This window comes from Ambystoma mexicanum, chromosome 13, assembly GCF_040938575.1.
Source record: "Ambystoma mexicanum isolate Mex_15411 chromosome 13, UKY_AmexF1_1, whole genome shotgun sequence".
Lineage (NCBI taxonomy): Eukaryota > Metazoa > Chordata > Amphibia > Caudata > Ambystomatidae > Ambystoma > Ambystoma mexicanum.
The window spans coordinates 506,634,266-506,649,910 of record NC_090938.1 but is presented as its reverse complement, the minus strand read 5'-3'; the positions used below and the strand labels follow the sequence as shown (position 1 = coordinate 506,649,910).

The following is a 15,645-nucleotide window of genomic DNA, read 5'->3' as shown; positions in this document are numbered from 1 at the left end:
TTCTCCCGACAGGCCCACCACTGAAGGTCTTGAGCCATCTGACATTCTTCCTGAGAATTGCGACCATTGGGTTCTTAGTGCCCACTGGAGGAATCTCATTCTCAGGCGAGCCTCTAGCACTAGGAAGATGCAGGATGCCATGAGGCCTAGCAACCTCAAAAAGTCGAAGGCTGGAAGACGTTGGGCATTTTGAAACTTGGTGACCATCTGCAGAATATCTTGAGCCCTCACCTCTGGTGGCGAGGCTTTCCACAGGGAAGTGTCCAGGATCGCTCCAATGAACTGGAGTCTCTCTGATGGCATCATCTGTGACTTCTTTAAGTTGAGTGAGAAGCCCAGCTTGTGAAGGAAGTGGCAGACATAATCTAGCTGGACCTGAGCTTGTTCCAAAGATACTGCTCTGATCAACCCATCGTCCAGATAGGGGTAGACGTGGATCCCGTCGCTCCTTAAACTTGCAGCCACTACAAACATTAGCTTGGTGAAGACCCTTAGGGCGGAGGTCAGTCCAAATGGCAGAACTCGAAATTGATAGAGAGTTGACAATTGCGAACCTCAGGTATTTCCTGTGTTTGAGATGGATTGACACATAGAAATAAGCATCCTGAAGGTCTAGAGATACCAACCAGTCCTGAAGCTGGAGGGCCTGAAGGATCTGAGAAAGGGTTACCATCTTGAACTTGTCCTTCCTGTTACACTCACCTGGCTCCAACAGAGGCGCCGATCTGGATTGCTGCGGTCTCCACCAATGTGACGCGTAGGGCCGAGATGACCGACTGGACTGGCCCACCTAGCTTTGTTTGCTTGGCCCGTAGGAATATTCTTCTGCAAATGGAGAAAGGGAATTAACCACCCGTGGAGTTGAGCGTAAATTCCACCCACCCCATTGTTCTCCCCACTGATCACCTTGGATGTCCCCTCTTCTAGTCTCACCTGATTTGAAAAGATGAGCTCTCCATCCTGAATTGAGCACAGGGGCGCGTAGATAACCAGTTGCTTCACTGGCTCGAACGAATTGGTGAGTTCCAGGATAATATTGACTCAGATATTCCCGGCAAGACGCCGTTAAGTATGCAGTTCTTAAGAGTTCAAATGCCTGACTTTCCCTCTTGTCCGATTCCTTGCAGGTTGCAGCTTGACCCTAGGAATATTCCGAGGTCCACGGGTTCCTTGTGGCAACCGGTAATATTCTGGTAAGGATTTGTATTATCCAACACAGTTCGATAAAATAATGTCCATATGTAACCTGTTGCTTTCTCGCTTATTCAGGCGCTGAGAGAAAGTATGAAGTCTCAGGGAATAATGCCTCCGGCGGTAAAATCAGGTAAGTCTTGTGGTGAGGAGGGTTCCCCTTGTTAGTCCCTTTGTTTCACCTTGCTGTCCTTTTGTTTCCCCTTAGGGGCCGGGGTTCGGCTAGAATGCAGTGGAAGCTGCGCCGACCCGTGAAGAGGAATAGTACCCCCGGTGGTAAAATCAGGTAAGTCTATGGGGGGTATTCCTCTGTGTATTCCCTTGGCTCACCTTGCTGTTCTTGTCTTCTCCTTAGGTGCTGGAGTGCGGCGGGAACATGCAGGAGGATGCAGTGAAATGTGAAGATGCTGCGAAGGCTGGTGAGTTCACCGCGGCGCTGCAGCAGGCGAGGCGCATAAAATAACTTTTCTTCCAGCTCGAAGGCGCGATGGATCGGGAATTCAAGTAAGGATCAAAGGTATTGCTCTTGTTCTAACCTTTTCTCCTTCTTTCTCCCTTTTTCTAGGAGCTCCAAACTCGAGGCGGGCGTGGCAGAAGACTGGATGCAGGCATGGTGAGCGTTACGCTGCTGGATGCAGAATAACACGAAGCGTGTGCTGCTCTTCAGGCGTGGTTTAAATCGCCTCCAAAGTAGTTCCAGGTAAGTATTCCTCCCCAGCCCCACCCGAGTAAAAAATAGTCCCTAGGTTAAATAGTCCCTTCCAAGCCTCTTTTGGCTTTGAGCTCTTGCAGCATGGTCTGCATCAGGTAAGTTTTAATCCATGAGCCTGGCGCCTATGGCGCCAGGACCGACTCTCCATATGAGCCTGGACTGCACCCAAATAGCCCCTAGCAAGGGTTCTTGGGCTTGCTTGGGGTAACTGGAAGCCTGCTTCCGGGGTTGCTGGATGGACTTGGTCTAGGTCCCCGGGGGTAGGCATGACACTTCCTGAGCAATTTGTTAAATTCTCGTAAATCCAAGATGGGTCTCAGTCCTCCATCCTTCTTCGGTACTAGAAAGTAGGGGGAATACCAACCCTTGTTTCTCTCCGCTGCAGGTACTGGTTCTATGGCACCTCTCTCTAGCAGGTCTAGAATCTCCTGCATAAGGAGCGGATCTGGAAATTCAAAGAGTTGTTCCCCGGTGGATGACTGAGGGGTGTGTAGAAAAGGCAGACAGTAACTTTGGGCAACTGTCTCCAATGCCCAAGCATTGGACGTAATAGCCTGCCATTCTGCCAGATGTTGAGTTAACCTGCCCCCTACTGGTGTCTTGTGAGGGGAGACCTCAGGGGTTTAGAAGCGGCTGACGCAGATGCCGAGGGTAAAGTGGCACCTGCGGTTTTTGTACCTTTAACCCATCCACCACGGGTGAATCGTCTGACCCCTTTGAGATGGCTGTCCTCTGCCTTTTCCGAATGCGGAATAAAAGCGAAAGGAACCTCCAGGAGATTCCTGAGGGGCGATTCGGAGTCTGTCGGATTGCAGCCCCAAGAGATTTTGCTGCTGCCTTGGATGTCTAGGCTGTCGTCAGCCTTCTTACCAAATAAAGAAGTGCCGTCAAAGGGCATGTTCAAAAGTCTGGCTTGTACATCTGGAGCAAAACAAGACTTCCGCAACCACGCAAATCTGCGGATTGTGGTTCTTGCCGCCATGGCCCTGCTGATACTGTCAGCAGAATCAATGCCTGTTTGAAGAGACTCGCACATTGCATCTTTGATGGTTAAAAATGCTTCCCTTTCCTCTCCTTCTGGGAGACAGTCAGCCGCAGATTAAGCACACTCCCAAAGTGTATGGCTGAAACTTGCAAGCGTGCAAGTTGCGTTAGTAGATTGAAGCGCCATGCTGCATGCTGAAAATACTTTTTTTGACATAGCAAACCTTTTATCATCCCTGTCCTGTGGAATAGTAGGGTATGCAGATCTACTATTTGATGAAGTTGCTGTTTGTACAACCAAACTCTCTTGAGTTGGATGTTTGCTAAAGTATTCAGGATCTGTAGCAGATATACAGGGTAACTGCAGGGATAACTTCAGGAGTTTCCCAATTACCAGAGATCTTTCTTTGCAGAGCAGTATGAAAAGGAACAGTATCTTCCTGTGGACCTTTAACTAAAATGTCAGTAAGGTCATCCTGCTGAAAAAGTGTAGACCACCCCATGAATTCTATTATTCTAGCCATCAGAACCCTATAAGGGGTCTCAGCATGCTCCCTAGGATCTGGTTTAGCAAACTACTTCTGGAGAAGTATCTAAACCACTTGCCTCATGTAAAGAGTCTTGAAGATCTTTTAACCTGTTGTCTTCAGAGATAAATTCCTCTGGTATGGGTGTTGTGGTCCTTTGTAAACCAAAAAGGTGTCTCGTGGTCAGAATCCTCCCCTTCCTCACATATAGAGGACAAAGCTCTAAAGTAATCAGACCTAGGATATGGTTTAAAACCCATTTCTAGGGCAGAAGGGGCCAAATTGGTTGTCACCGGTTGAGAAAACGTTGAAGTTGTCGACGTGGAAGTCAAAGGCTTCGACAAACCCGAAAAGGATGTCGAAAAAGTGGAGAGACCTCGAAGTACTCGAGAGGATCGGAATCCTACTCAGAGTCGAAGTTGTCGACGGCATCCTCGAGGTCATGGTCGAAGTCCGACACCTCTACTGTCTGAGATGTAGTGACAGTTGTAGGTCTGTCTTTTATCGGAGTCGACAGTGGCATCCAAGACTGTCGATGCAACCGATTTTATGCGGCGACTGACCCTTCGACAAAGGTGTCGATGACGCAGATTTCTGAGTCGAAGAAACCTTAGACGACCGCGTCGATGCAGATTTACTGCCTTTACTCGAGGGTTCATGACGCTCTGGTAGTTTTTCGCCGGGTGCAACGACTCCCTGCGTTTTGATTTTTAGGGCCTTTCACCAATGGTATCACCTTTAGACGTCCGAGGGGGTCGAGGCCGCTTTCTCAAAGACGCTAAGCATTTTCATACGGAATTCCTCCCACTTAGCAGGAGCGCTGTGCTTCGTGGGGCAGGTGATCCTTTCCGGGGAGACAGACAAAGAGGGAGATCTACGACGCCTCTTCTTAGAGTGTTTCGATCTCGAAGACTGATGGGAACCGCTTCGAGACCTTGAACGGGAAGGTTTCCTGCGACGGCGAGGAGACTAATGTCTCGACTCTGCCGAAGAAACTTTTGAGGGAGTAGAAGTTAAGAGTCTTACCTCTTTTTAGCTTCCCCTTATGCTCCTTCAAGGCTTTGGCCGTCATGGACATAAAAGTTCTCGCATTCCGAACAGTGATGCTCCGATCCCAGGCACCACAAACAGATTCTGTGAGGATCCAACAACATTTTCTTCCCACAATCACCACACTTTTTGAAGCCGGACAGTGGGGTAGACTGTTCGGATGAGGAAGCCACCAAATTAAGATGATATCTTCGAAGAATAAGTTGAACCTTCTTGAAGAAAGAACTGAGCAACACTATCCGAGGCCCATGAAGTGCAGAAAAACGGAACTGAGCAACGGTCGAGACGGAGGCTGTCGAGGGCCACCAGCTCGAGGGACGTCAACGCGCAGTGCCCTCTACTGAAAAAATGTCTGAGGCCAGCAAGCTGGGATGTACTCTACCAAGATGAGGAATACGTCGGAGGACAATCCCTTCGAAAGGCAGTCTTCGCACTCGGGTGACGGGTGAGTTGACCCCCCCCCCCCCAGGCAGATCCTGTGAGGGTCTGCCACAGACATCTTCGCACTGCAGTCGTGACATTTTTTGAAGCCAGATCTCGGAGTGGATGACGCAGATGATTTGCATTTTATATAGATTTGTATAGCGCTCCAAGCCCGGAGGCATCTGGGCGCATTTCTTTCACGTACATAGGTGACATTTACAATAATAACATTTACAAGTGTCATGTCGAAGTTGCACAGTTAGACATTATTGGTTAAATACAGCAGGTTTTACCTTGTGGATAGGTAAACTAAGAATGTTTAAGTCTCTTGGGCGAAGAGCCACAATTTTACATTTCTCCTGAATACATGGTAAGAAGGTTCTGATCTTAAGTGTGTTCCACAATTTCGCAGCAAGGACTGGAAAGCTACTACCTCCCGTCTTCTGTAACTTGAACCTAGGAATTTTGAGGCACTGTTCCTGTGCAGATTTGTTAGGGCGATCCAAAGTGTTACATAAGAAGTTGCTGTTCAGGTATCTAGGCGCTAGGTTCGCGGGGCACTCTTGTGCGAGTGACCGGGATTTGAATAAAATCCTTTGCTTGACCGATAACCAGTTCAGATTATGACTTGTCTGAGATGTGTTGTGATCTAGGGATGTTCAGCACTGACCTACTGGCGTGGTTTTGTATAACTTCCATCTTTTTTAAATTCCATTGGTTCCTAGGTAGAGCGTTGCAGTAGTTGATAGTACTAGAGCTTGGGCGAAGGAGATGCAGTTGGGTGTGGTGAGGAAAGGTCTGCAGGCTGTAATTAATTTGCAATTATACGCTGTGGAGGAGGATGTCAGGTTGATTTGTCTTGATAGAAGTGCAGAGTCAAGATAGATGCAGAGTTTTCACATCCTTGGAAATCCTGATGTGTGCCATCTAGATTTAAAGCGTCAAACAGTTTGTCAAGTTTGTTGAGTTTAAGTTGGGAGCAACTCTGTCTTATTGTCATTAAGACAAAGTCTATGCTTAGCCATCCGGGTCTGTATGATGAGAGGTCAATTAGTGCTTTCGAGTCAGTTTCGTAGTTTCCAGTGATGGGGAGGAGTATCTGGGTGTCATCCGCATAGTTGGTGTAGGTGACACCCAGACAGTCCAAGTCATCGAAGCCATAACGTATTCTACTCGAAGAATGGATGAAATTTCTCGAAGTGTCGAAGATTTTCCTGTCAAGGAACAAGGCTTACGGCATACGAAGCGCAAGCGCGGAAAAACTGAACTGAGGGCAACAGGTGCTGCGCACGCTACATATACCAACGGTGACGTCAGACAGAGGCCTTCAAGGGACATCGAGCCGACAAGCATAGATGCACATTTTCTTGCCGAAGCAGCAGAGCTGGATATTGGAAATATCAAAGAGGGAATATGTTGGAGGACAATGCATTCGAAATACAGTTTGTCAGGGAAAGTGAAACTTCATTTACCGAGGTTTCCCAGCTTGACTGGAAATAATCATGAGCATGTGAATCCATGCGAGACCCCATGCTGGAGAATGTGGAGTTACTACTCAGGCAGAATTCTAACAGGGTATACTGATAAAGCATGTGGGGAATGTGTGATGAGGGAACAGATCTTGCTTTAATGCGAGATTGAAATAATACCCCTTTCTCTCTTCCTCTACACCTGGAACGCAAAAGTCTATCTGCTTCTCAAGACTGGATCTGTACTGTTTAGTGATCAAGGTTGATTAGCTGGCTATGTCTGATTTGATAGGCAAATGTAAAATGAAAAATGTACTTCAGTGTGTACATACAGCCAACTGATGGCAGAACAATCAATGAGTAAGTCCAAGCACAAAGGATCATCATTGGTCCCTGTACAGTTGGAGTAGGGAATAGTGTGACAGGAACATTTCCGTTGATTCCTTTTCAAAACTGAAAAGGCAAGATTTAACTCTGGAAGCAAGACGAGATGGGACCTGCTGAAAGCATGTGAACCAAAGCAGAGTCACATGTATTACACACTCAAATCTGCATGTTGTGCAATTACAGATGTGCGCAAGCATGATCGAGTGAGATCCCCACCTTCCTCAATCTATATGGAATTTCTTTGCCCCTGGCCAATTTTCCACTTTGTTCACACACTCATACTGGTTCACCACTTTTTTTTCTCCAATGGAGTCATCTGTCTGGGGAATGCCTCTGCCATCTATAAATCTGCTATTGCAAGTCTTCTGATAGGAATGTATAGCCCTGTTCAAATAAATACAAATTAGCTCTTACTGCCCAGCAAGCAGCTAGATGTCATTTTAGACAAGGATTATGCCACATTCAATTTTAAAAAGTGTTTAATATTTATTATGCGCGCCAGAACAGAGGATATCAGGGCGCAGACAGTAAGAAGTCATACAGCTTGGTACACAGGTTACATTAGTTACAAAGTAATGGCAAACATCTAAACTAGCAGTTATTAGTATATAGGAACATACAATAGGCAAAGGTAGGGAAAAATATAAAGTCAATATTCAGAAGGAATGTACAGTTATTTACAAGTGTGGGCAAGTTCTGCAGGTTCATTTATCATTCTCTAGGAGCCATATAATCAGATTTTGCCTATATTTGGTAAAGGTTTGGTCCATTCTGAGTGTGTTAAGTAGTGAGTTCGACAGTTGAGCTGCATTGACTGGGAAAGTGGCGCCCCCAATAGTGGATAGTTTAAAGTGAGGCACCTGAAGCCAATTAGAGTTAACTAGTCTTGTAGGTCTATTAGATATTGTGGTGCTTTGTTTAGGCTTTTATGGATGAGGGAAGCGGTTTAGTTTGATTTTCTCATGTGTGGATAGCCACTTGTATTTCCTTGTTTCATAAATATGTTCTTCCCTAGAGATACTAAGTGCAGCTGTAAGGCCGTTATTTTGTAAGTAATATATTTATTAGCTCCAATGTATAGGGCATTACAGTAATCTAGTTTAGATATGAGGGCTTTAGCTAAGGTCATACAGCTGTTGGGTAAGAGGAAATGTTTGCCAGATCCAATAAGTTTGCATGTGTATGCTGTTGGGGAGGCTAGGGAGATAACCTGTTTAGGTTTTTACTTGGACTCACCTTAACATTCACTAATGTTTTTACTTCCTTAGCAACCTTAATGTTCCCATCAATGATGAATGAGGAGTAATTTGTGCGAAGTCTGGTGAGAAGAGATGCAGATCCCAGGATGAGAAGCTCTGTTTTATCATTCAGACAGAGGCTGTGAGTGGCCATCCATGTCTGAACGATGCTGTAAAAGTGCATAGTTAAACTCCTTAACTTAGTCTAATTACAATTCCCTACTTTCATTGCCACATTATCTAAAAGCCAAATGTGTCAGTAAAACAGGTAGTTGAAGAGAACAAGCCCCGCAATGTTGAAAAATGATAAGTAGTTTTAAGCACCAAAAGGCAAATAATCCCAAATAAATTGCATGCATGCTTGGGGAAATGCATTTAAAATCTGCTCCGCACCTACCGTATTGCATTTTTCAATAAGCATTCGGATCTCTGGTTTCACCTTCTCTATTATCTCAACAAGTTTCTGGTTGCTCTTCAACATCCCATTAGGCATCACAAACACTTTGGTACCTGTAACATTGCAGAGTCAATCTGTCAACTGAAGTCAAAATGTAAAAGGTTCATGCCTTCCCACAATATATGACATCTTTTACAAACCAGATGCAGACATGAGAGAAATTTATTCCTGGCAATAAAGGACTTCCTTGAAACCCTATTTCACCATCACGGAAACCTTCATCAGGCTCCAGCAATGGCACTAGCGACAGACCGGTGATAATCGACTTGCTGAGTAAAAAGTGGTGTGGGATCAAATGACTCCCTGGCTAGTAGCTTGCAACTTTATTACTCCTGACTTAAATTCAGCCCTACCCCATTACCCAAATTAAAAAGAAAAAAATAGATACAAATGGCTTATTACCTTTTCCATATGGCTGTTGCCATCTTTTGTTCTCTTCATTTTTCAATGGGATATCTGCTACGTTACTGCAGATCTCAGATGAAAAATGTTGAAAGCCATTTGCACCCTGGACGAACCTCAGGGTATGAATGGCTTTCATGCCCTGCCAGGAGAACAGACATGGCCTTTAACGTCCCACAGCCCAAGCTGAGGCAGAGTGCTTGAAGGCAGTTAAAGGCCATGTCCGCCTTTCTGGCCAGGCATTAAAGCCATAGCTGCTGGTCCATCCACCTGATTGACTAATAGCCCTTCCCTGGGTGTGAATTGCACAATCTCCACAAGCTCCCTTTGGAAGCATTGCAGAAGGGTGCTGGCCTATTTGAGCATCCACTAACATTCGACTGAATGTGGGGACTGGCATATCACCACTGAACAAATAAATATAGGGGATGCTAGAGAAGTGAAGATGGAGCAACCATTCCGCATGCAATGGTCTCCGGGTAAACCCAAGGGCAATTAGGCATGCAGTTATTACATGCTACAAGACAGTCTTGTAGTGGATTGTTAAAATGGGTTTTCAGTTTCTTTACAAAGATTTAAATTTTCCAGATCTTTGTTCTGCTCAAATGGTTACAAAGACCACCTAGTATTATGTGTGCAAGGATCTTTCCTCTTCTGCCTACACCACTAAACTAATAACTGCCTGCAGACCATTCCTATCCTCACAAAGTTGCATCATACTAGCGAGAGCCCTGATACTATCAAAGCTGGACTACTGTAAATCTCTATACCTAGGTGCAAGCAAAACATCCACAAACTCCAAATCCTGCAAAACACCCTTAGAGCAGCCCTCAACATTCTGTGCTTTGACCACATCCCAGGCCAGACAAACGGCCAAATGCATAAAAGACAATCACATTCAGAACTCTTACGATTACCCACAAATGCCTAAACAACAAAACTCCCAGATACCTGGCTGACAAATTCAGCGTAAAGCCCACAACTGGACCCACCAGAGCCAACTATGCCCACTGCCTTAGCATTCCCAAATACAGGCTCCAAGAATCAGGCAGAACCAGCTTCCCAGTCCTAGCTGCAAAAACTTGAAACTCCATGCCCACCACGCTGAGAAAAAACCTCCTTCCCAGCCTTCCACTTCAAAGTCAAATCCTGGCTTTTCCACAATTCCCTCTACTCAATGAACGACTATGGAACCACACATTGCCTGCATATTTTGTAAAATTACACACCAGTGATTAGTGCTGCCTCAACATGTACATTTTTGTATATTCCTGTAATTTGACTGTAATGACATACATATACAATACATTACTCACCGTAATTGTATTACTGATGCTTGCATCAGCTTCCCAGCTTACATTCACATTCTGTGCATAGGCCGACTTCTAGCGGAAGTATTTATCGAAAAGGGGTGTCGAACTAGGGCATGCCAGTAATACTATCCCTAGTGCGACATCCACTGTACCCATGATCCCTCACACGTAGGACCCTCGGATTGTATTTTTTCCTGACATGAGGAGTAGCGCAAGTACAGAGTATCCAAGCAGATAAGACTACAAACATCCATGCACCTTCTCTCAGAGGGGAGGAAGGGCGGGCGCATGTGAATCTAAGCAGATACAAGCATCAGAAGGGAATAGTTTCTTACCTGTAACTCCATTTCTCCAGCATTGGTATCTTTCATGGATTCACATGCTTAGAATATTCCCCGTCGCCAGACTGGGACCCCTCGGTACACATATATAGCCTTTTTCAAAGGAAAAACTTTCAACACTTTTGTGTCCTATCTACGTCCTTCTAGGACCCGCCTACGCATGCTCCGCAGGCCGTGCTAGTATAAGAGGCCCGCCCCCGCGGCTCCCCTTCAGATTTCGGCCCCTCCAAAGTAGGAAGGGTTAAATTTATCACATACATTACATACGGGGAGGTTAGCGGGGGCATGTGAATCCATGAAAGATACCAATGCTGGAGAAATGGAGTTACAGGTAAGAAACTATTCCCTTCTCCAGCATTGGATCTTTCATGGATTCACATGCTTAGAATAGATTGTATAGCAGGAACGCTTGAGACGGCGATGAGAATGTAATGTAACAATATATATCCTCACCCTACTACACAATGCATATCTACCGTAGGGATAAGTTAAGTCATATAACATTGCCCACATAAAGTACATCGCCCTTAAGAGGGTAGACAACAGAATCTCCACAGGGAAGAGCTTACCTTACTGAAACAGATGGCGCAGGACAGCTTCCCATCTGCACCTCGTCTGCATGCTGCCTGGCAAGGCAGTAGTGGCGGGTAAACGTGTGGGGCACTGACCATGCCGCAGCTTGGCATATGTCAGTCAGCGGAATCCCAGCCCATAACGCTGTTGGAGGACATCGACCTTGTAGAATGAGCTCTAGGATGTCCTTGCAGTGGCCTTCCGGCCTTAGAGTGACAAAAAGCAATCGTCGACGAGACCCATCTAGCCAGTCCCTGTTTAGAGATTGCTTTTCCTCTCGTCGACGGACCATATGCGACGAACAGTTGCCGAGTAGCCCTGATGTCTTGTGTACGATGTAGGTAGAATTTCAGAGCCCTCTTAACGTCCAGCGTATGAAGAGTTTTTTCTGCTGCCGATGGAGTGGCGAAGAAAGTAGGCAGAACCACGGATGAGTGTTTGTGGTATACCGTCGGAACGAACATAGGGTTAGTGGCCAGGACTACCTTGTCCTTAAAGAATCTTAGGTAGGGCGGGTCCACGACCAGCGCTTGTAGTTCCGAGATACGTCTGGCTGATGTGATAGCTATCAAGAATGCCAAATTCCACGAAATGAATTTTATGTCGGACGTGGCTATAGGCTCGAAAGGCGGTTTCATCAAGCCTGCCAACACTGTGTTGAGGCTCCACGTCGGGGGAAAAAGCTCGAAATAAACCCCGCATGAAGTGTTTTACCAGTCTGTCACTGAATAGAGGAGGCGACTGCCTCTTCCTTGTGAACCTCGAGATGGCTGCCAGGTGTACCTTTATCGACGAGGGGGACAATCCCTTTTCTGCCAAGAGGAGCAGGTAAGGTAGAACTTGTTCCGGCGTCACCAACAATGGTTGTAGGCACTGTTGTCCTCTACACCATTCACAGAATCTCCGCCACTTATAGGAGTAAGATTTGTTAGTAGAAGGGGCTCTAACCGCCTGTAGAATTTTTTGGCAATCCTCTGAAATGTCTAAGGCGCCGAACTCCGAGAAGTCAGGAGCCAGGACGTAAGGTTGAGACTGTCCGGGTCGTGATGCCACACCGTGCCTCTGTCCCGGGATAGAAGGTACGGGACTTTCGGAAACGCTAATGGGATGTTCCAGCGATAGATGGAGGTCTGAGAACCACGGTTGCCTCGGCCAGTATGGGGTCACTAGAATCACCCGGCAATTGTATCTGCGTATCCACTGTATTGTTTTCCGTATGAGGGGAAACGGGGGGAAGCATAGAGGAACATGTCCGTGGGAAGGAGAACGCCTCCCCCACCGAACCCTCTTGGGGCCAACTGCTTGCAAATTGCTCGCATTGCTTGTCGTCTTTGGTCGCGAAGGCGTCCAGAGGGGGGTGACCCCATTTCTCGAACACTTTCCTCAAGTGACCCGTGTCCACTTCCCACTCGTGTATCTGGGCCATGCTTCTGCTGAGGGAGTCGGCTTGGCCGTTCCTCACTCCTGGAACGTGATGAGCCACGAGGGAAATTGTGGTTCGATGCCCAATGCCATGTTTTCTGGGCTTCTATGGAAAGAGTCCTCGATCGTGTCCCTCCTTGTTTCCTCAGATAAAACATGGCTGTTGTATTGTCGGTCAGTATTCGCACTCGCGAACTCTTGATGTGTGGCAGGAACGCCTTCAAAGCCCATCGTACCGCTCTGAGTTCCAGTACGTTTATGTGTAGGAGTGACTCCGTTGGAGACCAGCGACCTTGCGTTTGGAGAGCACCCATGTGCGCTCCCCATCCGGTTAGGGACGCATCTGTAACTATGGTGCTCTGAAACTCCGGCTCCTGTAGGGGCACACCGTTGTTCAGATTGTGGGAACTCTGCCACCACTGAAGGGTCCGACGTAGCTTGTCGTCGACGGTTATCCTGTCCGACCACAATCCCTGAGCCTGTGTCCATCGGTCCGCGAGGAATTCTTGGACTGGCCTCATGAATAGTCAAGTTTCTCACCAGATGGATGCAGGATGCCATGGCCCCTAGGACCGAAACATACTTTCTCACTGAGATCCTGGTGTTTCGCCGTAGCCGGGCCGCTTGTTGAATGAGTCTTGAGGTCCTGTCGAGGGAAGGTTTCACCAGCCCTAACTGAGTCTCGAACTGTGCCCCCAAGAATACCAGCGTTCTCGATGGCCGCAGAGAGGATTTCTCGAAGTTTATGGCGAATCCTAGCCGTTGTAGAAGCTGCATGGTGGCTTGCAGACTTGTGTTGGTCGACGCTGGGGAGGATCCCCTTACCAGCCAGTCGTCGAGGTATGGGTATACATGGTGGCTTTGCTTCCTTAGCCAGGCAGCCACTGGAGCCAGGCATTTTGTGAACGTTCTGGGGGAGGTCTTGAGCCCGAAAGGAAGAACCGTGAATTGGTAGTGAGTTCGCCCTATTACAAAACGTAGGAATTTCCTTGGTTTCCGACACATTGGAATATGGAAATACGCGTCCTGTAAATCCAGAGACGCCAGGACATCTCCATTTTGAACTGCGCGGATCACTTCCTGCAGAGTGAGCATCTTGAATTTCAGGCTCTTTAAGGACTTGTTGAGGTCGCGTAAGTCTAGAATGGGACGCCATTTGCCGTTCAGCTTTTTTACGACGAAGTATCTTGAGTAGACTCCTTGACCTCTCTGTGATGTTGGAACTAATTCTATCACGCCCTTCGCTAACATGAGTAACCTCTTGTTGCAGTACCTTCATATGGGACTGAGCGGTGAACGCAGGTGGAATTTGCAGAGGGTTGTGTTTGAATTGCAGAGAGTGTCCGTTTCTTATGGTGTCTAACACCCATTGGTCCGTCGTTATCCTTTCCCATTCGTCGACATATGCTGAAACTCTTCCCCCCAGAACGGTGCGTGGTATGTCACTGCTGATCTTTATTTTGCTTGTCTCTCGACGACGATGGGTATGATGGTCGTTTTCTGGCAGGCTGGAAGTTTCGTCGACGGTTAGCCGATTGTGAGGCATGTCGGTATCCCTGGGATGGGTAAGCCGATGTGGCAAAAGATCTGTCTCCAGAAGAGAATCTTGAATTACCTGAAGCCCCTCTAAAAGGGACGAAAAGACTTGTAACTTCTGCCACTCTGGAGGGCACCCAATGAACATGCCGTGTCCGAATCTTCTTTCACCCCTTTTAGGGCCTCGTCCACCTTCTCGCCGAAAAGAAGGTCTCCCTCAAAGGGCATATCTAAGACCTTGTATTGCACTTCTGGCCTGAAGTAGGTACACTTAAGCCATGACTGTCGACGCAATACCACCCCATTGTTGACTTGCTTGAAGCCTGACTCAGCGAGATCCACCGCGATGTTTATTGCGTGATTTGAGGCTTCCTCACCCTCTCGGACCAGTAGCATCGCCGCCTTCCTCTGTTCTTCTAGAAGATGATCAAGCAGCGGAGCTAGTCTGTGCCACATCTCCCTATCGTATCTGGCCACAATTGCCAGAGAGTTTGCGGCCTTTACTGTGGTCGCTCCCACGGAGAGCACTTTCTTGCCAAAGGCATCTTGGCGTCTCGCCTCGTTCTCAGGAGTCGTCGTGCACTTGTGCTGTGCCTTTGCCTTCCTCGCTGCTGCCGCCGACACAGAGTCCGGTGTTGGTTGGGAGGATAAACACTTGGGGGTAGACTCTGGAGCCTTAAACTTTTTTTCTAGGCGTCCTTTCACTGCTGGTTCTGAGAATGGGTGTCTCATTGTCTGCAACCCCTCTTTCCATACATGGTCCAGTATTGGTATCGAGAACACCGACCTCCTTCTCTTGCCCATGTGGTCGAACAAAAAACAATCCTTTTTCTGTTCTTCTTGGGACAGACCAAATTCTTTGCATGCCTTCTCCATCATAGAATGGAATGACGCGATGTCGTCCGCAGGGGACGGGTGAGCTGGGCTTCTGGGGTTTTCCAACTCCGCCTCTGACTCCCAGGTAGGATCCCTGGAGGGGGATAATGAGATATCCGACATGGCCCCCCTGTCAGACTCCGAATCTGGCAGCTCACCTTCCTCCTGTGCCAGTGTTGAGATTGGCGTGCGTGGGTGCGTCGGTTGACGGACGGGCCCGGCTCGTCGACGAGTGACTGGCAGGCTTGCCTGGGGTAGTCGCTGGTCCAACGACTGCAACAAGAACTGAAGCGTGGACAGAATATCCAACGACAAAACTGATTGAGGATTGAGGAGAGGGGCAGATACCGGTGTAACGGAGGCCCTCGTCGACGACTTGTCAGCCGCTCGTAGCCCTAGGTCTGCTGGGCCAGCAACTCTCTCGTTCTCGTCCTCCGAGGACAGCAACATAGCTTGTTCTTGTAGCAAAGGCTCCGGGGGGGGTCGGGTCAAAGACTTCAGGCCTCCTGTAGGATCCTCGTCGACGCCATTGTCGACGGGACGGTGGATGCCCCCTGTGCAAGTGGCAGGGAGGCGGTCGATGACTGGACCGCCGTCGACAAAGACTTCGCAGGTGGTTTTGGCGGTCCCGCCTTCTCCACACTGTGCCCACTTTCTCGACTCTCGACTCGTGGTCGATCTGTGATGATCGCCAGAGGAGGATTTCCTTTCCTTCTCATGCTTTTTTGATGAGGATGATTTCTT

The 15,645-nt window shown here is 47.7% G+C and overlaps 1 protein-coding gene across 2 annotated transcripts in view; it reads right to left on the bottom strand.

Annotated features, from left to right (window-relative positions):
* Positions 1 to 15,645, bottom strand: part of PSME3 (proteasome activator subunit 3) — a 538,782-nt gene that overhangs the window by 243,462 nt on the left and 279,675 nt on the right. For both annotated transcript variants that reach the window (XM_069634175.1, XM_069634174.1), the window contains exon 6: positions 8,379 to 8,491. In XM_069634175.1, the coding sequence (XP_069490276.1) occupies positions 8,379 to 8,491 (113 nt within the window). The remainder of the gene's footprint in view (positions 1 to 8,378; positions 8,492 to 15,645) is intronic.